A 23,381-nucleotide genomic window follows, 5' to 3' on the forward strand; every position below is an offset into this window, starting at 1 on the left:
CAGAAGGGTTTTCTGAGAACAAAAATAAAGGAGAAAATTCAGTCTCCACCCATCCACCCAATTTGGCCGGCAAATCAAATAAAACAATCTTGAAGCTGGCACCACCAGGGCGGTGAATGCCAGCTCCCAGCCTCTCACATGAGGTTTTGAAACTAAAGGAGATGAACAAACAACCCCCAGGTGCCTGGAGGCAGCAAACTGGTTTTAAGATGCTGGTGGGTTGTTATTTTTTGTTGTTTTGTTTTGTTTTGTTTTTTTCCCACGTGGTGGTAGGACCAGCCCCCTGCAATCCTCTGCCCCATGGCTCTTGGCCACCCTGGGCCATGGGCACACGGTGATGGGGTTCCATAAGAAGGGCTTCATGCAGAAATGCATGTCAACACAGAGGGTTTTCATGAGCATTCTGGTGTGGGGCGATGTGGCCAGTGACTAACAACACTGTGAAGGGGATGTTAGGCTCGGGTATCACCTCAGGTGTGCCCAGTCACTGCAGATAGCCCTGCAGGGATGAACCTGATGCCAAGGTACCCCACAGCAGCCCCAGGAGCCCCTGTCCTGGATGGGCACACTTGGCCTCTGCATGTCTGGTTACCACAATTAATATGAGGCTTTAAAAATGCAGAGCATTTGTTCCAGTAGTTTTCTAGCCAAAACTCTCCTGCTAGAGGTGGCTCAAGGTTTGCCCTGAACAGGCTTGTCACTGGTGAGACAGAAATCCTTGCAAAATTTACCTGGGGGTCCCATTCTCCTTTTTATGATGGGGACGGGGGGACATAGGAGAGTTTCTTCTCCAGCTTTGCTACAGTCCGGTTAAAGCAGCATGAGCAGCTGGGAGTTGCTTTGCAGGGCACTCACATCTCTTTCCAACTTCTCCTTCATTGCAGTCAAACCAACCAGGTTCATTTCTTGCACTGGAGCTGCCCAAAGCACATTGGTGGCAAACAGAGGACTTGGGTCTTACCAACAAAGCACAGTCTAGCCTTTAGCCCAGCACTTGCAGCCACCATTGGGCTGCAAGGAGGGGATAATGATGCTGGGCTGTGCTGGGAGATGAGCTGGGCCAGTCCAATACAAACTGTTTCTCCCAAACTTGGGAGCAAAGCCACCCTAAGCACATTGAAAATAAAAAAAAAAAAAAGCCATATGTGGTAAAAGGGGTGTTTTTTCTGGTGCTTTTCCCCATGTGCCCAAGCCATTTGGCTTGCATTTGGGGTAGTGCAGGAGCTGCTTATCGGCTCAGCCCATCATGGTAGCAGACTGATGGTGCCGCTACCATCTCTGCTGTTAATCTCATTACAAATAAAGGAGGGGTAGAAGCTAAACTGAGCTCATACTAATTCCCCCTGCCCTGCCCTGCTCAACCTCAGGAAATACCTTCTGGAACTGCCATTCTCGTCATCCAAACCACCCCTGGAAATGATCATTAGCTGATTTGCTCCTTTGCCAAGCGTGTCCACTCGCCAGCCCGGCTCCGTTTGCCCACAGGGCCCTGGCGTTGCCCGCTCCTGCCGCGGCATGCACTGTGGTTGCCTGCACCCACATTCCCCTGCCACAGCCTTGCACGCAGACCCTCAGCCAGATTGAGGCCGAACCCCACTCCCCTGGGACTCACCAGGGCTCTACCTTGCCCCAGAAACAAGGTGAGGGTGGCCAGGCAGCTCCCTGAGGTGCTGGTTTTACTTTCTCAAGTTCCTGTGGTGTGCTGGACTTCTTTTTGGCAGGGTTGGATGGTGGCGAGAAATTGGGACATGTTGACATTTGTGATTTTTTAATTTTTTTTTTTAAATAATAAAGTTTTGCTAAATGAGAAGGAAAAAACTGAGTGCAAGCTTTCACCATGTGTTTAAAACAAGATAGAAGTAATACTGGCTAGGCATGGCTGTGACATCCACTAGACCTGCGGAGACAGAAGTTTGCTGGTGCACTGTGTGATCTGGGGACAGACAAGTGACCCACACACGCCACACTGTGCCCTAGGAGGATATGGGGGGGGGCCCTGATATTCTCAGTGACATCTATTGCATCTCTCCATTTGGGTCCCCCAGGCCCAAAGTGAAGGCAGGGCTGTGCCTGGGGTGGACAACGGTGCAGGACCTGGCCTCGTGCAGGGCTGCACTCTGTTGGTTTTCAGGTGTCATTGGCACCAAGGCACCTTATACACTGGGTTTGGGTGTCTGCTGTGGAAACGGGGTGGTGGGAGCAGACACGCACATATATATGTGCCCATCCACAGCTGGGGAAGAGCACAATGTCATGGGATGAGGCCAAGGTCATACTCCGATGTACAGACAAGCAGGAACATTTCTCTTAGGAAAAGGTGGCTCTTCTTGTGGGTGTGGGCACAGGAGCAGTTGGGGAAACAAAAGACATGCATGCTTCTTTCCTTTTTTAATATAGTTCTTCCCCAAAGCAGGACTAGCCCATTTTTAGCTCACTGCCAGCTGTTTTGTTCTTTTTTCCCCTAGGCTGGGCAAGGGTGTAGACAGGAGGAAACAACCTTTTTTTTTTTATGACAGTTTTTCATGGGAAGATGTTTGGCTGGCTGTGAATACTCAGGTTAGCTCTGGCCAGATTTAACCAGGAGGGATGAGCAGTGCTCAGTGCAAACTCCATCTCCTTCCTCTTTCCCTTGGCCAAGTTGCTGCAGCTTGTAGGCAGACAGCAGCTGTAATGCAAAGGTGACAAACCAGTCCAGGCTCTGCTCTAATAAATAAGGGACACACAGAAGGTCCAGACACACCATATTTTATTAGCTTATCATGCCCCAGCTTGGAATCCATGGGCATTAGTTATCAGCCAGTCAAGCTGCTGCAGACTGACTTAGACACGTGGCTCTAGGCCTCCACAGCCAGACTGGTGAGGTTCAGTTGTTTAAAATTAACACCTTGAAAACTCTTGCAGGCTAATGCCTATGGGCATGATCAGCATTTATCAGACTCTGTGACCACTGCACGTAAAGACCTTTAGGTATTTCAGCCTTGACTGTGGATTTAGGAATTTGTAAATACCCATGAGTCTTATCAAGTTGGTGCAAAAGGAATTGTGGGTTTTGCATTTTTTTTTTTAAATTTGCCATTTGATATTGGAATATATTCTTAAATAATATGGTTATGTAATATATTCTTAAATAATGTGGTTATGTTATACACCATCTGAATGCACTTTTCTCAATTTATGGTTTTTTTTGCTCATTACTTACTTGCTGTTTATTTTATATTTATTTTACACTATGGAAATAATATTAGACAAAAAGCAAATTCAATCAGTTCTGGTTTTTTAGTTCAAAATATGTCGTAAAGCAGCAGAGACAACTCACAACATCAAAAATGTGTTTGACCCAGGAACTGCTCACAAACATGTAGTACAGTGGTGGTTCAAAAAGTTTCACAAAGGAGATGAGAGCCTGGAAGATGAAGAGCATAACAGCTGGCAAGCAGAAGGTGACAATGACTAACTGAGAGCAATCATTGAAACTCATCTTCTTACAACTACACAAGGTCATCTAATGATTTGGTGATCTGCTGCCAGTCTGATGCACTACAGCCTTCTGAATCCTGACAAAAAAATTCCACCTGAGAAGGATGCTCAGCAAATGGATGAGATGAGATGCACCAAAAACTGCAACACCTGCAACCAGCATCAGTCAACAGAAAGGGCCCGATTCTTCTCCATGACAATGCCTGACCACACGTTGGAGAACCAACTATGGGGATAAACAAACTTATTTCTCGTTGACAAAAATGTGGTGACTGTAATGGTTCCTATTTTGATTAATAAAGATGTGTTTGAGCCTAGTTATAATGATTTAAAATTCACAGCCGAAAACTGTAATTACTTTTGCACAACCTAAACTATCAGGTGAGCTTTTGGCTGGAGGGAAATATTCAGCAGCCACTTGCATTAAAGCATTTACAGCTCAAAGAGACTCAGTCTCAGGCTTTCTTCTGGCCCCATTAGTAGTTCTTTATTGTACAAGTTGTTTTCCATGCTCCTGCCCTCTGCATGAGGTGTTGGGTGCCTTTCTGGGCTACCATGACCTCTGGTAGCCATTGCTTGCACATCTTGATGTCCTCGCTGTTGTTGGCTCTGCTGCTGCATCCCTGATTACGAAGTGTGATGATTCATCTTCTCCTTAATGAAGGCATCCATTTCAGCTGTACTTTTTCCTGAAACATTACTAACTTCTTGTTACTGAAGGTGTGCCTGTGGCACACACCGTGTTCCTCCAGCCCCCCCCCGCCACAAACCTGAGCAACAGCCTTGTGCAAGGGGCAAACCAAACTTGGCTCAGACCCATTTGAATGTCAAAATAAAAACAAAGCTAGTGAAGATCCCCTGGCATTGAGTAACACACGCAGGACTTCACTTTTAGAGCAAGGGCCGCACCCAAGCAGGCACACATACACACACACAGAGCTACTTCAGTTGTTGTTTTAAATACTTTTAAATTCTATTACATTTCCTTTATGAGTTGTTTTCTTTTTTCTTTCTCATTGTCATGAATCGACCCTGCTAATCCCACCCTGCATATATTATTAGTATTAGGAGTGGCACAGCAACACTAACAAGGAACTAAGACAGGGTTCAAGCATCTCCAAACTGCTCCCAGTGGTGGTGATAGAACTGGGACGTATAAAAAAAATGGCCAACCTGTAAGTGGTTTGTTGCTCCCTGCAGTGGCCAAGCCTTGACTAGAGGAGCTCAGAGCTGGCATGGGAGCTGTAAGGCTTACTATGAAACACATCAGCTTTATTCTCAGTGGTGTGACTTCGGGCACTGCCGCCTTGTGGAACTGTTTTGCGTAGGGGTTTTGGGAAGCAGCTATTACCAGACTGACAGAGCAAGACAGGAATAACCAATGTGAGCCAATATATTAATATTAGGTTGGTGCAAAAGTAAATGCGGTTTTGGACTGTGAATTTTCAGTCACTATAACTAGGCTCAAAAACATCTGTATTCATCAAAATAGGAAACACTGCAATCAGTACAGTTTTGCCAACAAGAAATGAGTTTATTTATTCCTATAGCATAAAAATTGATGCTTTGGGATTTGACAAACCCTTGGAAAGCATATTCTGTATCCTGCTGGTTGTGGAAGCATTTTCTCTGCAAGAAGTTGTAGAGATGCTTGAAATAGTGCTAGTAGATTGGAGAGAGTTCAGGTGAACATGGCAGATGAGGCAAAACTTTGTAGCCCAGTTTGTTCAATTTTTGAAGCGTTGGTTCTGCAACATGCGGTCAGTCATTGTGGAGAAGAATTGGGTCCTTTCTGTTGACCAATGCTGGCTGCAGGCATTGCAGTTTTCGGGGCATCTCATCAATTTGCTGAGCAGCCTTCTGAGATGGAATGATTTCACCAGGATACAGAATGCTGTAGTGGATCAGACTGGCAGCAGCCCACCAAACAGTGACCATGACCTCTTTTTGGTGCAAGTTTGGCTTTCGAAGTTTTTCTTGGTTCAACCACTGAGCTGGTTGTCATATAAAAATCTACTTTTCATTGCATGTCAAAATCCAATCGAGAAATTATCATTTCCGTAGTGTAAAATAAATATATACAGCAATTAATACGTCATGAGCAAAAAAACCCCACATAAATTGAGAAAAGTGCATTAAAATTATATATTACCTAACCATATTAATTTAAGAAGGTATTCCACTATCAAATGGCAAATTTAAACACTACAAAAAAACCGCAATTCCTTTTGCACCGATCTAATAGCAGGAAGCAAAAATGTTAGTGCATTGGGTTGTTCCTGGTGTGTATTTGACCAAGGAGGAGAGTATATATTTGGTATTGTTGTTAGCTTTCTTTTTCCAGGGATGCGGGTGCCCTGCGGGTGCACCTTGACAGCTCTGGCTGATGCCAGCCTGCTACATCAAATCCAAGAGTTAAAATTCATTTCTCAGAGGCCAAGCCACCTTGGTGTCAAACCATTCCATTTGGATACCAAAGATATCCAAAACCTTTCATTGTTTTTTTGTGCACATTCCAAAGAGCGCCGTAACTTGCTTCTGTGAGGCTGCAGCATGCCAAAAAAATTGGCTACTGCCTCTGCTGTTGCAGCAGAAATACAAATCCTCTTCTGAACTAGATTTGCCAGAGCAGAGAGCTGGAAAAATAAACAAACAAGAAAAGTGCCTTTCACTCACTGCATTCCTGTTTCTTGGCTTCAGTCTGGCATGGACCACAAGCAGGTTCTGGTGGCAGAGCAGCGTGGTGAGCAGCTTGGCCTGAGCACCCCAGTGTCCTTCCCCTTCTTGGGGACTTGGGGTTCACGTTTGCAATTGAGTTCTGGAATGTTGCATCTATCGGAGGCTGCTCTACCATTCCCCACCAAAGCTGTTGTTTCACCAGGAGCCACTTTGCTCCCCAGTCTCCTGCACACCCCAGCAGCACCTGCTCTCCAAATTGCTGAAGCGTGCCAATGGTGCATAGGTGTTTTAGGCTGCTGAATGTAGTGCAATGGAGATGGACAGGCAGGCAAATGCACATACATAATTTTGCTTAATTCTGTCCACATCAGTGTCTCTGATGCTCTGTCAGTACAGGGGTGTGTGCATGTGCTCTAGGGCCTGGGGAAGGAAACCCCAAAGGGAGAAGTACCATTATGAGACAAACTGTATATCCCCCAGTCTTCCCTTCTAATTTTTGGCTAAAGAAATACAAAGATAGGCCCAGATGTTGTGTTTAGTTTATTTCCTCTGGATTTAGACACAGCTCTGGCTTACCACCACAGCAGCAAAGAAATCATGACCTGCCATGCTCCCCCTTGTGATAAGCAACATGTGCTTTCACCCCCAGACTGGGTCGGAAATACTTTGAACAAACAGATGCTGCCACACCATGAACTTCTGCTGCTTCTGCACTGTCAGGATGGGAAGATGCAGCCAGGACGTCCAGAGCACAAAGCCACACTGTGGCCATCCAACAACGTGGCACTGTAACATCCCTGAGCCTTTCAGCTGCTTCCCAACACGAACCTGGAAACTATGATGACCTTTAACTTTGGGTTTTACCAGCAACAGCACTGGTCTGGAAGCTCAAAGGCTGCAATATGAAGCAGTTTCTTTAACGCCATCCCAAGCCATTAGCAAGAAAAGGGACTGAACATGAACGACAGACCCTGTTTCAACAGTGTCAGCTGCAAATTCAATCCCTTCATGCCTGTGCACATCTCACGCTCCTGCCAAGGAGGTGATTTCTGGAAGTTCTGCCCAAATGCCAGTATTGCATGGCTGCAGAGAGATATACATTTTGCTAGGACCTGGGTTTTGCTGTGCTCATTTCCCTAGAAAGCATATTACAAATGATGAAGGGCTCTGAGATGGAAAGGACAGCCTTAACTGACTTACCTTCCAGTTTCCCCCATGTCAGCACTGCCCAGGTCTTCAGCCATCACTTAGCAGGGGCAGGAAGACTGATGCATTAGCACGCCTGAGACGGTTCTCTAGCAGAAGCTAAAGAGAAGCAGCTGTTTCTGGTTGAAGAAGGGGGAAAAAAAGTGTCCTCCAAGGGAGTAAAGTGGTCCTGAATAAGTCCTGAGACGTGCTAGGGAAGGAGATGCTGGCACAGGGATGAGGGGTCCCAGCAAGAGCTGTGCTAAACACAGAAGAGGCACTTCTGAAACTCCACAATCATATTAACTTGTTAATTTATACAGCAGCTCTGTACAAAAATAGAAGGGTTCTAATAAGATTAACAATATTAAATAAATATTTAATAGAAAAAGTCTTTGGCCTAGTTCATAGCTCATCCTTGGGGTTGATGTTCATTTCACTGGGTCCTAGATGCTCCTGGTCTAACATTGCGATCACTTCATCTGCTTGGATTCTCTCCTGCAAGAGAGGATAGGAAGAAACCATAATAGCAGAAGTTCAGCACCTGCTCTCAGCTTATTCAGTAGAGCTCATCTCACAGCCAGCAGTTCATCCAGGGACCACAGTGTAGTTGAGAAGATGGGGGACAGCCTGGGATTTGAGCTGGGCTCAAATTTGCTGGGCAAAATTAATCAGATCACTGTGCACCTCAATACCTAATTCCTTCCCCCCTGCAGGGGCTGCAATGGTTGCCATGGAGCTGAAGTATTGCTGGTCCCTTTTCACACATTACTAGCAGCCACTGCCACAGCGTCCCCTGCCCCCCGTTCCCTCTGCTTGACGTGGATTTCCAGCTCCCTGGGCAGGGCTGATCTCCTTCCACACATGCATCATGCATGAAGGAATTTCAGCTAGCACCAGTAAGCAGAGAAACAGTAAAGTGCATGTCTGAAAATAAACTTCTCCAAAAATCTCACAGCCCACCTGCTCCTCAAGGCAAAGGCACAAGGGGTTTGCTCTCTCCCTGCATTTAGTTTTGCTTCATGTTTTATTCTTACAGATCAGTATTGCTATCAAAGGGGCCAGTACAGCAGGCTTTTAAAACAGAATGTGGGGGTTGCCTTTTGAAAGGCACCACAGCCCAGTTCTACCAAGGCATCTGGATGCCCAGACCCATGGACTTAAAGGCTGCCAAACTGCTTTAGAGGTGTTCTGGTGAGCTTTCTAGTTGTTTTTGAACTGAGGTTACATAGGTGCTTTATCACTATTAGCATTAAACTTGTCTCTGTCTTTCATTAGGAGTAAGCAGTCTGACTGCTCTTTTTATTTCTTTGTCTCCTGATCCCAAAGGGTACGTGCAGTATGAGTCTGTACTTCTATAGTGCTCTGAACACAGTGCCTGAACTTTGTGTAGCTCAGCTGGAGAAGCTGGACAGGCTTTGGGATTTGGGATCTTCGAGCAAGGGTCACCTTTTGCTTTAGAAATCTTTCCTGCAAGCAAGTTTTTAAGACTGTTTCAGTCTTCTTGTCTGCCCTGGGTCATTGTGGGTTGGACTGGGTCATCTCCAGAGGTCCCTTCCAACCCTAACCATTCTGTGATTCTGTGACCTGGGAGCAGCTACACATCACTGGCAGCTGAGCTGCAAATGTCTGGGGAGGACTTCCCTGTTCATCAAGTTATTGCCACTAGGTGTCAGAAATGGCCAGCCCAGCCCTGCACAGAACTCTCCCGCACCCCCCTCAGCACCCCAGCCCAGCCTCATGGGTGCCCGGGAACATGGCCAGCAGGGAAAACTGCTCAGTCCCAGGGCCACCAATTCATGTCCCCAGGGTGCAGCAGATGGGAATGTTGCTACGGCGGGGAGGGTGTGATGAAAATAGAGTCACTGGGGTTAAATATGGTCCAGGTTCCTTCAGGATGCTGAGTATTCCCCGCTCCCCTCACGTGATGGAGGGACTCACCAGCTCTCTGTAAAGTGGGTCCAAGGTGAACCAGAGAGCCACAGCGCACCGCTGGCCTTTGGTAACTGCCTTCACCCCATGGGGGTTCTCGCCACCTGACGAGAAGCTGATCATTCGTCCGCACTTGGGCTTGATGGAGGCCTGTGGGAAAACAGGAGACACCAGAGTGGCAAGGAGCAGCACGGCTGCATGCACTGGCCATGGCTGGGCTCGCCATTGCTCAGGGCCTGGGATCTTACTGGGTATCTCTCTGCACTGCTCCAGGACTCAGTGAGCTGCTCTGGAGGACAGAGCTCGGCATGGCTGTAAAAATTTGTGGGGTAAATACCAGTTGTGGGGCTTGGTCCTGCTGTGCAGTCATTGTGCAGAAAGGAGATGGTGACATGGAGTCCTTGCAAAACCTGCAGGTGACCAGCAACAGCACAACAAGACCACAGCATAACTCCAGGAAGGTTTGAGCTAACCCTGGCATGGTCTATGAAACACCTCTTTCTTCTCTCTGCTGAGTCCACAACAGGTATCCTGCAGGACCTTGGAGGCAGAAAAACAAATCAACCCTCTGGCAGTGGTCTTAGGTAGATGCAATCTACCCTCCAGCATCTACCAGATTTCAGAGCCCCAGCATGGTGCCCAGATGCTCTGTCCAACCATGGAGGGGGTGACCAGCTTCACAAACTGCCCCAAGCAGAGGTCGGAGCTTATGCCTGAGCCACTGATGTCCACCACCATGAGCTGCTCTGGGCCAGACACTGCATGCGTTCGGAGGCATCACTTCACGTTTGGCCACGAGATGGGGTGGGAGCTCAGCAGTCCTCCTGGCAGGGAGGACTCTCAGCCATCCCTCTGATCTGCAGGTTTCCCAGTCATCGCAGCCTCTGAGCAAAGCACTGAAGGTCCGTGCATCTCCGCCAGTAGGATTTTGTAAGGACTCTTTGCAAGGCAGGAGCCACAGGCTGCCTGGGGAAGGCCAGAGTCCCAGCACAGGCTGCTGAGGAACAGTGTTTGGTTCACAGCACTGACTTACCGTCACAGTTTTGGCATCCATCTCGGTGAAAATGAACTCGCCTCCTTCGAAATCTGCGTTCATGTACAGGAGGGCACTGGGGGAGGAAGAGGGAGACTCATGTGAGGGGAGCAGCAGGGAGGGCTTGGGGCTGATCCCCACCTCCATGTCAGATTGCATCACTCCACCAAGACATTGCGGGGGGGCAGTGCTGCTGGGGAGGGGACATCCTGCTATGGGGCCAGTCAGGGACATCCAAAGTGCCCTCATTTGGGGCAGATCTCTCCCTTTCTAGGTAAGTCTCAAAATGTCCCCTGGATACCACCAGCTCCCACCCTTCTGTTATGCACTAAAACCACATGACAGACACACAGCCCTGTGGGCCACAGCTGGTATCTCCCAACCCTAAAATTTCACAGAGCCATTACAGTTAAAGTCTGGCTTAAACCTTATTCGCAATGCTTGCTGCCACTAGAAACTACCTGCTGAATCTCACTTCTGCCACAGTTGGTATTCACCAGCTTTAGGACTTATAGCCTGTGGAGCAGGATGCCCTGCCTTGGGGAGGGTCCCCAGCAGCAGCCCCCCCTTCCTCCCTACCTGTAATCCCGAAAGGTGTAGGCAGGAGGCTCCTTCCAGCACTCATTGGCTTCGGGGTCCAAGAGGCAGTTGTCAGCATGGATGGGGTGGCTCAGGTCATTCCTCCTCTCCTGCTGGCCTAGGCAGGACCGTGTGGAGGAAGGGGGAAGGAAAAGGAGTGGATGAGATGGAAATGGCATGCTCTGTGGGGTCTGTCACAGGGGGAGCCTGGCCCGATCCCACTCCAGGTGGTGTTGACAGGTGAGAGGAGGAAAGAAAAGGCTGAGGAGAAAAGGCATCATCTGAGGACTCAGATCTGCACAGTTCTGCTTGTTCCTTACAGCAGAGAAGTGAGATGGAAAGCTGGGGAGGGGTGGAAAAGAGAAGGGACAGGGAGAGGAGGCAAGAGAAGAGAGACAAGAAACGAAGAAGAGTTGGAGACATGAAAAACAAGAAACACCCCAGAAATTAGCTTCTTCAGGACAGCAATGGCCACTCTTTGCTGCTGTGGGGGCAATGACTTTGCCCAGCTTTCAGCCATCAGTTTAAGCCTCAGGCAAAACAGAGCTACTCTTAGGTTTAGGTCCCCCACTCACAAACCCCCATCCTCCCAGCCCTGCCCCACCATCAGCCCCTCGAGTCCTCACCAGAGAGGGCGGTGCGGCACACCAGGTGGGTATAGGAGAAGTAGAGCGTGGAGTTCAGCATGAAGTAAGACTCGACAATCCTGCGAGCCTTCTCACTGATGTCGTAGAAGAGCCGGGCGCTCTTCAGTGGGACGCGGCCCTCGTAGCCATACTGGGCAAGGAGAAGGGGCAAGTGAGGATCAGCGCCATGTGCCGTCTAGGAGAAAGGGCATGGGAGAGGAGGAGGAGGGAAGGAGATGTACCTTGAGGGCTTTGAGGACAGTAGCACCTTCAAATCTCTCATTTGGGGTGTGTGGGGAGGTTTTGCCCCTGTAGCCATCTCCAGCCAACATGATCCCCTGAAAGGCACAAACATGAGTGAGCGGTGAACTGGTTCCCCATGAGAGGGGGAGCTGCACTGGAGGCACTCCTGACCCTCTTCCCCAAATGCCCCAGGACTGCATTCACGGGGACAGGCAAGCTGGGTGAAAAGGTGCTGCAGCTCTCTATGAGCACAATCCACTCTGAGGTGCTGGAAAACAGCTGCCCACATCCTGACTGAGGATCCTCAAGCACCCTCAGTCCCTCCCCAGGCTCAGCTGCTGATGGACGAGAATGCTACACCAGACTTGTGGATGAGCATCCTTTGGGGTCGTGTATAACATGGGGCAAAGAGCTATTTCTGCTCAGGCTCTGTCTTTCAGCATGTTTCTAAGAATGGCCCAAGATGGAGCAGCAGCTCCTGCACTGCAGTTTTGGGTGTGTTTTGGGGATAAGCATCTGACTGCACTCCACAGACATCCTGGCCTCACAGTTACAACTCTCAGAGAGATGTGAGCCTAGAGCCTCTCCAGGGGCTGATCACATATTCGGCTCTCACGAACCAAATGCTGGGGAAGGTACCAGATACTCAGCCCAGATGGCAGCCATGTCCCCTCCAGGGGCACTGCTTACTCACACTGGCCACCCTGTGAAGCTCTCGGCACTGCTCCTCTGAGATGACGTTATCCAGTAGAACTCGCTGAGTGCCGTTCAGCTGCTGCGAGTTGTAGACAAACTTCACGTCACTGTAGAGAAGTGGACCCCCTGATGGAGAGACACAAAAAGACCTTGCTGAACATGTCCTGGCCTCGTTGTTATCTTGTACTTTGAGGGCAAGCTGAAGTCACCCGGGTGACTGTCAGGGAAAGAGCTTCACAGCAGAGAGCAGAGTTTGGTCTCACATCAGCAACAAATGAAACAGAAACATAGGAAACACCCAGAGATGAAATCAATTTGCTGAAAGAGCATCAACATTTTTCACCTACTCATTAGCTGCCTTGCAAATACAGGGACCACAGACTGAAAATACCGAAACTGGCGGGACACAATGAGAGACACAGAGGCCAGCTTTTTTGTCTTTCATCTACATATAAAACTTGACATGGTGCTGATCTTTCAGCAAGCATCGCTTGTGCTCCACCAAAAAGGAAGCTGGGAGTGGAAGAGCCAGAGGACCCTGCCCAGCTCCACATCTCAGAGCTCTGTACTGAGTAGCTCAGCAGGTGGAAGAAGCAAGTCCAAGAGCAGACTAGCTCTGGTGGGATCCACAGACCCAGAAATGCTGTAGCAGCATTGAAGACTTCTCAGTCCCTTAAACAAATCTTTAGCCCCCTCAGATAGGACAGGCCCCCATTGCTTAGCGATCAGCCTTTGCAGTCTGCAGTCTCTAGCAATCTGAAAAAAGCTTCTGATTTTGTTGAAACCTCTTCATCAGACTTACCCTCCTTTAACTCTCGATCTGGTTTTGGCATGGGTTTCTTTGCAAGGGATAGCCGGGGCCCATCCTCTGGTTCACTGCTAATACTTGATGGAACACTGAGGAGCAAGAGAGAGAAGGAAAATCATGACTTTGGACATAGGTCTCCAGTTCTCAGAATTGGACTGTTTTGCGCCCTTCAGAAACCAATACCTGAAAAAAAAAAAGGGCAAACTGGTACTTTGTATGAAAGTCACAACCATAAAAGCAGAAGCCCTCACCCTGTCCTGTGGCAAATCATATTTTTCTGGTAATGGAACCAGGAGTTTCCACCAGCAAAGCACAAACACCAAGAAATCTGAACATCACCCCTTGCCTAATGCCCAGTTTTGTTAAAAACAAGACCAGTTCTCTTTTAGTTCCCTCTAGATCACCACTGGTTTTAAGGCACTCAGCTAAAATAAGGTGCTTGTGGGAATGTTTGTAATGATAAGGAGCAAAGGGCCTTAATACAACCATGACGGTGTGCTGAGGTGGATGGGCAGCACCCCCCAAGTGGCATGCTGGTACCCCATCATGGGCACAACACCTTCATTCCAGTGCAGGGACTGGTGAAGCTGTGGGGTCAGCTGGGGCAGGCAGTAGCTCACCTGTGCTCATCTTGGCGGGCACCATACCTGTTCCAGTAGTTCTGTGGGAAAAGAGAGACGTTGTGTTCCAAAAATTAATGTTCCAGCCAAAGCCAGGGAACTACCTGCTCTGCCTCACACCCTGGGACAACAGTCAGCATCACTGGCATGGATCCATCTCACACAACTTTGGGCAATTGCCTGGGGTCATCAAATTGAAAATGTAACCCCAACCCAACTGGCATCATATGATGAGTACAGATGGAGTTTAGCTTGTCCAGCCTTCTCTGAGACACAGACAGACACCACGGCAGGAGAGCTGCATCTGCTTGTCCTTCACCCCAGGAACATCTGCCTGCCTTGCTTTGCCATCACCGTTTTCCCATAGGGAACAAACCAGGCCAAGACCCAGTTCCTAAGTCACCTACACGGGACTTGCTCTCCAGGCAAGGGGATGGGGGAAGCTGGTCCTATAGCTGTGAACTCCTAAATGTTCTTGCCACAGCAGACCCAGGCATTACCGGCTCTGTGTAGGTGTATCCAAGGCCAGCCGCAGCCACCTGCAAGAGGTGAGACTCCAGCTTGTGGCGCCGCAGCAACATTTTTGCTTCCTGAAAAGAAGAGGAAAAGGGGAGTAGTTGCACATGTAGCTTTCATAAGACACAGACAATGCACCTCTGCCTCAAGAGGAGTTTGCTCTTCATGCAACACTGCAGACTCCTCTATGGTGGGTGGGCTGCAGTGTTGCAGCCTGGGACACACTCAGGTCACTCAGATGGGGACCACAAAACACAGCCACCTGAAATCATCTATCAAAAGGCTTTTTTTGAATGAAAAAAATCATAAAGAAAACACTGGGGTTTCTCCTAGAAAATTACTTTGCAAAGCAAAAATCAATTATTTTTTCTTTTACAGAAAACTTCAAAACACTAGAAACAATGAAATCTTTTTATTTTCCTAGATTCACTTTGTGAGAAGAAACTATAGTTGTTCTTGTTTATTGTTTCCCTTTTCTTTTTAACGTTTTACCAAATTCACACTGATTTTCTTGGAAATCAAGGAATTCCCAAGGGAATGGAAAATATAGTTCCTGCCTACTCTTTGCTTATGGTGCAAGTGGAATGAGCCTCAGCAGGGCTGTGATGGGACAAGAGGAATTTCTCCTCTTCAGCATTGTGAGAATGGCAGCCCCAGGGCTGCAGATAAAAGCTGCCTGGACCAGAGAGGAAGCCTGTCCTGCTGGATGGCTGACCACACACTGTTTGGTTGTTTGACCCCAGCCTAACCTTGTGATAGCAAAGCTACTCCCTGGAGAACAGGCTGAGCACTGAAGTGCAAGCTCAGTGATTTGAGAGTAACACTGACATCCCAACCTCCCCCTGGGAAAATATTTCTTAGCCCTCTCTTAACAGAGGTTGCCCTCTGCCCAGTGCTGCATTGCATTCCTCCCCCATGTCTCCTCTGGAGCATTGAACGAGAGGAGGGTTTATGTTGTTGAGACACTCGGTCATCACCCTCCCTGCCCTTGCTTGGGCTTCTCTAAGCTGAAGTCCCCATTTAAAGAAGATCCTACCCTCGAGCTTCTCCCCCACACTGGTGATTCTGGATTTGCACCCAGACAATGAGCATTGCCAGCTAGTCCAGCACCTCCACGTCTGTTTTCAAAGTAGTCCCACTGTGGGAAAGTTGCTAAGCTGCTTTTATTTCCAGCTGATGCTTTTTCTGGAATCATAGAATCATTTTCATTGGAAACGACCTCTAAGATCATCAAGTCCAACTGTTAACCTTGCACTGCCAAGTCCACCTCAAGACCACGTCCCTAAGAACCTCATCTACTTGTCTTTTAAACTTCTCCAGGGACGGTGACTCCACCACTGCCCTGGGTAGCCTGTCCCAATGCTTGACAACCCTTTCTGTGAAGTTTTTCCTAATATCCAATCTGAACCTTCCCTAGCACAACTTGAGGTCATATTGTCTCATCTTGTAACTTGTTACCTGGGAGGACAGACTGACACCCTCCTCGCTTCAACCTCCTTTCAGGTAGTTGTAGTTGAAGTCTCCCACCAAAGACTCTCACCTTCCTGGGTTTGATGGTGTCTGGATCCATTGTACCTTCCAAGAGGCCCTCGTAATAACGAGCATTCTCCAAGACATCTTCATCGTCCGGGTGGAAGAGGAGGTAGGACTTGGCGCACTCCAGGGCTTTCACATAGTCACCGACTGGGAGGCAACACAACAGTTGTCAGAGGTGGCAGAAAGGGACACAGCCCCAGCTCCTCATCAGCTGAAGAGTGAGCCCAGCACTTTGCAAGGCTCTTTTGATGCAACTTTGTCTTAACCACTCTGTTTCACTTGCAGGGAAACTGAGGCACAGAGGGAAAACTTCTCTGCGGTCATGCACAGGTTGGAGGGCATCCAAATTGGATCCAACTGCGTGGGCAACATAGGGATGCTGCGTGGTAGCAAACTGCCTCTCTCCTGTACAGCACCTCTCAGGGCTCTGCAGGGTTTTACCCACCACATTAAACCTCTAGTTGGGCAGGGGAATAAGAAAGCCTGTACACCACGCACAAAACATTGCTGACTCCTCCAGCTTTCTTCCCGTTGCACTGATGAATAAAGAAGCTTTGGGTTTGAGCAGCAATTTTGACCCTCCCACATTCTGCCCTTTTCAGAAAGAGCTCTTAGCACAAGCCTGAGATAGCAAAATTCTGCCTAGATTTTATGTAACAGAACATAATAAAATGACATATAGGACCACACAGTTGAAAATATTTTATAGTCCTGCCAACTCTTGATATTTTGCAATGTTGCCAACCCCTGAAACTTTACTGTGAATCTTAAAATATTTGGTAATTAGCAAAAATTGTAATCTTGAGATAAGCTTAGGCTAACTTGTGTACCTGTACCTGCAGAAAATGTATCAGTTGGTTTCAGAAAATGAGAAACATATGAATCCCCAGAGCTTTAATGTCAAAAGGCAAATGAAAGTGCCATAAAAATAAGCATGATTTGAAGAATAATAATGTTTAAGCTAAAGGCTTGGCTTTTAAAACATGACTGATGATTTAAAACACTTTTACAAAAATACTTAATTGCATTTCAGTCAACCTGAAAGGGAAAGGACTTTTGAAGAGACAATTTCCAATGTCCTTTTCTTCCTGACTATTTCAGACCATGTCACTGGATCACAGTAACACAGACATGTGGAAATATCCTGATTGCCACATGAAGCAGTTCAAACGTGTACAAAATGTAACAAAACCCAGCAAGCATTATGAGGAACACAAAGACAGCCCTTACCTCTATAATAGGCAAACTGCAAGTAGTCATAATGGAGGGGAAGGAAATTTTCAATTGGTGAGATACGGCCTGACCGTGTGGCGAGTTCTCGGACACAGTCATGTTTGCAAGCCAGGACTTGCATGTAGTGATCTGCCAAGAAAAGAAGAAGAAAATGGTCTGAACTGAGAAAGACAGTGATGGTGCTGAGATGAGGACAGATAGAGGCTAAATCTCCCCAACTGAAGGACATGCAACTCACACTGTTCTGGTCCAGCAAGCTACTGTGCACCCAGAGAAAAAGCTCATGATCCTCTCAAAGCAAATGGAGAGTTGCAGTCATGTTTTTGCCTCCCTTGAGAAATGCCTTTGTCCTTCTGTCAAACTGCAGGGGGAGCTTGAGCATCTTTTTTGTGTGTTGGGAGCTGCTGCTTCTGCCCAGGAAAGCCAGATGGGTGCAGGGACATGCAGGTGGCAGGTGGCTCTTCAACCCCAAGAGCCAAACCAAAGGGGAGGACACCCACACAACAAGTGGAGATGTGAAGGCAGAGTGGGCACACGTGCTGCCACATCAAATTCACCTCCACACTGCCTCCCTTCAGCTCATCTTCAATCCCCTCCTTTCTGCAGCAAAAAAGCTCCTGAGGGCACAGGGAGGTGTATGCAAGAGGGGATGGTACAGATTTCAAGCACAGCTGAGCAAGGTGCCTGCACTGTGTGACCGAAACGTCTAAGGTCCAAATATTGGCTGCAAAATCGCCATGTTTGCTGCTTCTCAAAGACAAGATATCTCCCAGGGAAACGCAAGCACGTGGTAAACATCTGCCATTAGCAAGGTTTCTTAATTGGTGGGAGTCCACAATATAGGCATTGTATCAGCTGTACAATTTTGAAGCCAATGGTGACATCCGATTCCAGTTTGGAGCCTTTGCTGCAATATACTTACAAATCTACTTACTTGTTCTGTCTCTGTACACCACTAAAAACTTTAAGAAACAAACACAGGCTTGGAAAAAACCCCATGTGCTCAGCTACCAAAGCATTTCTCAGAGCTGCCAAAAAAACAGCCTGAGGAATTGGTGATGAAATCAAGTGGAAACTCAAAACAGTTCCCATTTGCTCTGGGCAGGTAGTCTGGGTAGTTATCTGATTTACCATACATATCCAGAGTATTACATTAAGGAAAGAAAGAAGGAAAGGGACATAAATAATTTTGTTGTAATTTAAACCTACTTAAGCATCCTAGATCTGGGTTAATTCATCACTGAGAAGTACTGCTTTTTCTTGGTACTGTCAGGGTGCCCTAAAAACAGGCTATATAAACTGCAATCAATCCACTGAAATGCATCTGTCCCTAGAGTGGAGAGGTGAGAGCATTTCAGCCCCACACAGCAACACAGCAATCCACCCTGGGACTGAAAAAAGAAATCAGTTTTGAAGAAACTTAAACTCTTTTTTCTCAGTGTATTAGTGTTCCCACTTCCTGCTGAAACATCTGAGGCTGTGCATCCTTGGTCTGGGGGTAACGACTGGATTAAGCTGTCCCATAACAAACATTCCCTCAACTCCCTGTAGGAAAGCAGTTGCACTGTGCAGATTATTTGCCACCGTGTGCCCTCACCTCCCTGTTTCTTTGGCTGTCTGAACAACCCTGGCTTTTGGAGTTGTTATTCCCAGGCACACCACTTGCAGAGACCATTTGGCTTGTTCTCCTTCCCAGCTGATGTGCTGGGTGACCACCACACCATGACCACATCTGTGTTCCTCATGGCCCAGCATAGAAACACCTTCTCTGCTCACTGGGGCTGCACTTGACTTGCAGAGCACAAAAATAATTTAACGAAGACCAAAACCTGTTTGATGAGCAGCAGCTTTCAGTAAGAAGGAAGGTTGGTCTCCTTTGCCACTGAAGGCTACTCTCTTGGAGGGCTTGAAATGGCCATTGGTGCTCTATTCACAGCTTTAAAAGCAGACATGAGCAGCTGACATCTATACTGGTACCAAGTCAGCCCTTACAACATTTCTCTGTTTTTTTGCATGGGTGAATAAAGCCAACAAAGGCAGCTTCTCATCCAGTATGTTAGTGGTTTCTCATCTTGGTCATTTTAACTAGGTCATTTTCCTGTCTTTACAGAAACAGAATTACGCAAAACCAAAAAACAATCTGCATCTGAATGAAGTATTTTCCACACAAGAAGCAAAACTCCAGAGCTTGATGCAACTCCAAGATCATGAGCAGATAAATAAGATTTCTGTCACCAAACAAACCTTAATTTATTGCTCTTCTTTCCTTTACAACTAATTAAATGTAATCTCATTTCTACTGAGAATGAACCATTTTAATCCCCTCTGGCTCAGAGCCACACATGCAAATGTGAAGATTACTTCACAATGTTCAGTTATCTCCAGAGATTTCAATGAAGATCATAATTAGGTGGGCCTCCACTAATGACAAATCCATCCCTTTGGACAGGGAGAAAAATCTACGTTCTGAGCCTTTTTGGCAACTTTCCTGACCATCTGGAGCATGGCCAAGAGGACTCAGCTGCTCTCTTCATATGCACTGAAAAAAAGAGAAAATATAAACAGGGGCCAGCAATGTCTATATTCCAGTGAAGTACATGAGACTGTGTACAGGGGGAAATGGAGGCAGTTTATGTTAAAGCACGTATACTTCCAGCTATTACAGAAATCTGAAAATGCTCCACACATCTGGTAAGGCAATTCTTCCAGAGCAGCTTCCATTCAGGACCAAAATAAGAGGTTCTAGTTCCTTGTCCTCTGCATTTACATCTTCTGGCCTTACAAGTGCCTCCTGCAGTGTGACTCACCAGGACCAGTGATGGAAGGGAAGACGCTTCACCAATTCCAGCCAAAGGCCCAAACTCAATAATTGAAAACATTGCAGGGCCAAGGGTGAGAGCCCTAAAGACACAAAAAGATCTCACCTGCAATAGCTTCATAGAGACCAGCCTTATATTCCAGATACTCATGCTCCTCAAATTTCTGCGGTCCCTCACACATGATCTGGCAATCTGCATCCTCAGAGTAGTACCCTTTCAACGCACGCTCCAGTAAGTCAATGGCAAGCTCATACTCCTCCTTGTCATAGTGCCTTACCCCAGCACTGTAGTCCTCCTGCAAAGTAGATATGCAGAAGACAAGACTGTGAGCAATCTATGGTGCTTGGACCACAGCATCCTGCCCTTGCCAACTGCAGGTGATTTTCAATAAAAGGTACAAGCAGGCAGGGGCATAACCACCTCCCTTGGTACCTACCAGATGTAAGTGGTTGTACTAAACCACATTTAAGCCATCAATGGACTTTTGGAACCTCATAAACCTGCATAAATGTAGAAGTCCTCCATACTTAGGGCACGCTCAGTGCCACTGTTGGATTATGCATTATGTGACAAACTGCTCCTTTTCCCTGTTTTAGCCCTCCTGTCCACCAATGCTGAATGCTAGGGGCAAAGACTGCACATGACTTAGGCAAATCTGTCTTAGAACCTCTGCTAATAACACCAAATTGCCACTTCTCCTACCTTGTGTCTTGTGAAACCAGAAAGTTGGGGGTGGCCCTAGCATTTGTGTTGGCCTTTCACTTTGGGAAGGTGGGAATAGCTGTCACTCTTCTGCCTGCCACCCTGCACCCTCACCAGCAGTCACTCATGTGCATGTACCCTGCCCAGATGGGACAGCCCAGCTCAAAAGAAACACACAGAAGCCAAGATCTGTCTGTCAGTGTCCAAGGAGGCATCCATCAAAGCTGCCTGCTGGTGGGTGTTCACAGCCACAGGTGACACCAGGGTTCCCTGAAGAGAGGAACCGGGTTGGGGATGTAGCTATCAAATAAAGATCAGAGAGTGCCTTCAAAAAGCAGCAGTTGGCTTGCTTTAAAGAAGAGTACTGAGAGTTTGTTTTGCTATATTGTAATATAGACCTTGGCAAGAATCTCCCCATTCATAGATGCTGCTCTCTTGGCCTCCTAAATCTCTTCTCTCCACACTGCCTGACATTTAACCCGGGCATTTCTTTAGCTCAGACTCACCATGTGCTGCCTGGCCTCCCGGTCAACCAAGCTAACTTTTCCTGCAGTGGTTTTGTAGTTCTCGATGTCCTGCTGTATCTCCATGTGCTCAGGGTTTGCCATGAAGAAGGTGTGAGCTGCATTTGCTGCCTCCTCCAGCTTGTTCATCTGTAACAAGATAAGAAAGACCACAAGTTGGTGATGTAGGACAGTGAACACAGCATTTTATGCAGTACACTCTGACACCTGTACCACTGACACCCTTTTGACATCACTGGACTGGGCATTGATGGGATAACCAAGGAAAACCTGAATGGAGAGGCTAAAGAAAACAGCTGAAGTGAGAAGAAAGCCCAGTGCAAGGGAAATCAGAAGAGCTGGAGTTCCTGAGAACCAGACAGGTCATTTATCTGTCTGCAATGTGGTCTATTGGTGACATGGTCCAGCTTGTTTTCCAGCTGCACATCCTCTGAACTCAGCCACTCCAACCCCCTGCACAGTGCCATGCGGAGAGATGCTCTCATGAAATATGAGATGGAGATAGGAGGGGAAAGCAGGTGCTGAGACTGCTCTCTACAAGCCTTGGAGGCTGAGCTATGACCAGGCTAAGGGCTTCTGCTTGTAAATGGGGACTCAGAACCATTTATTAAGGTCAGCTGTGCACAGCTGAAAAGGCCAGACTCTGCTGATAGTAGCAGCGATATGAAGAGTTTTAACCAGTCACTTCAGATTTAGAGATTCAGAACTGAGACTGAACAGTAGTTTCACCCTGGAGAAAGTCTCATAAACAAACAGAAATTCTAGCGCTAAACACACCTACAGCTGCTTCCAGGAGTACAGGGAGAAGGACAGATGTTCAGGTGAAACATCTGCGTGACCTAACAGGTCATCCCTGACATATGATTATCTTCAGAGATGTGGCTGAACTGACAATACCCTGTCCGCAGGTTGCTTGTTACCTTGACAAATGTGTTTTCAACCGCCTGTGCATCCAATAGCACATGAACTCCCACAATCTAGTGGGATTGATATCTGGATGAAATCATGGGGGCTTCTCCCTGAGGGATGCCCCTCAGTACATACATCCTATGGCAATTTTGCATGTGTTGCTTATGAAAGTTTTGTGGGGAAATACCAAGGGAAAAAAAGGCAAAGGATTTGTGCAGGTCACTCAGTTGCACCAACAGCATGGCATAAAGTCTTTTTTTATGCCAAACACTGCTCTGAGTGGGAACAAGAGCAGGGCAAGGGCAAGAGCAACAGCTTCAATTCAGCTGGATAAGGAGAGTCCCCCTGGAAACACCGAGCCCACACCAAATCACTTGACAAATCTGTTCCTATTCTGAAAGCGGAGCTGTCTGACAGCATTAATAAAATACTCTAGTTGTTTAACAGGCAGGGTGATGCCTCCTTTCCTACTGCACATAAAGCTTGGCAAGATTGAGGCAAATACAGGGTGAAGACACGCATTATTTTTGTGAGGTAACCTTTCCCAATGGTGAAGAGGGAGTGTGATTTAACTGCAAAGGAAGCAGTCAGTGCCCTTTGAATTTGAATGCTCAAACACAATTTCCAAGTGGCAAATGCTGTAACAGGTTTCATTTGGCTTTTCCTCAAAACAAGGTGGAATTAGGAAGTGCAGCAAGCTGCTGAAAACAATTTTGGCATTCAAAAAACAGGATAGAGAGATAGATAGATAGATAGATAGATAGATAGATAGATGATGGTAATTGGGAGCCCAGCTTAAAGGTGAGGGATGCAGGATGATGCAGAGCACACTGAGACACGTGCTGAACCTCCCATCACACAGTGAATCCCCCAGAGAAGCAGCCATTGCTTTCATCTGTGCTCCAGGGCTGTTTAGATAAGTAGGAGTGCAAACACAGTCTGCAGAGCAAACAAAGGGGCTACCCTGAGTCAAACTGGTGGCAAGTGGGGACATCACGGCTGTTGGAAATCACTGGCTGAGTTTGTCAGGGATGCCTGAGTGATTCTGAGAGGGAGACACTGAATGGGAGCAGACACCCAAATCTACCAGGGGATTTGTGAAATTGGCACTCTTACATCAGATGAGCCATTCCGGACACATTCCCACGTTGCTTGCTGGAGCATGGAGATATTTTGAAAGCAGGTGCCTGGATACATGAAGACCTTTTGGAAGAAAAGCCCAGCCATTGCTGCCAGCCAAAGCCACACCAGGCAAGCACTCTCC

General features: G+C 47.4%; 1 protein-coding gene across 1 annotated transcript in view; it reads right to left on the reverse strand.

The window, feature by feature from the left end:
* Positions 1–7,746: 7,746 nt before the first annotated feature.
* P3H2 (prolyl 3-hydroxylase 2) overlaps positions 7,747–23,381 on the reverse strand; it is a gene marked incomplete at both ends in the record, with an annotated part of 66,698 nt that continues 51,063 nt past the window's right edge. Inside the window, 14 exons of the mRNA XM_080350091.1 lie at positions 7,747–7,839; positions 9,283–9,423; positions 10,307–10,382; positions 10,886–11,003; positions 11,512–11,662; positions 11,754–11,849; positions 12,449–12,576; positions 13,253–13,347; positions 13,879–13,919; positions 14,379–14,468; positions 15,935–16,077; positions 17,161–17,292; positions 20,088–20,277; positions 21,191–21,337. Coding sequence (XP_080206217.1) covers positions 7,747–7,839; positions 9,283–9,423; positions 10,307–10,382; positions 10,886–11,003; positions 11,512–11,662; positions 11,754–11,849; positions 12,449–12,576; positions 13,253–13,347; positions 13,879–13,919; positions 14,379–14,468; positions 15,935–16,077; positions 17,161–17,292; positions 20,088–20,277; positions 21,191–21,337 — 1,641 coding nt within the window. The remainder of the gene's footprint in view (positions 7,840–9,282; positions 9,424–10,306; positions 10,383–10,885; positions 11,004–11,511; positions 11,663–11,753; positions 11,850–12,448; positions 12,577–13,252; positions 13,348–13,878; positions 13,920–14,378; positions 14,469–15,934; positions 16,078–17,160; positions 17,293–20,087; positions 20,278–21,190; positions 21,338–23,381) is intronic.

This window comes from Nesoenas mayeri (genome assembly GCF_963082525.1).
Source record: "Nesoenas mayeri genome assembly, chromosome: 9".
Taxonomy (NCBI): domain Eukaryota; kingdom Metazoa; phylum Chordata; class Aves; order Columbiformes; family Columbidae; genus Nesoenas; species Nesoenas mayeri.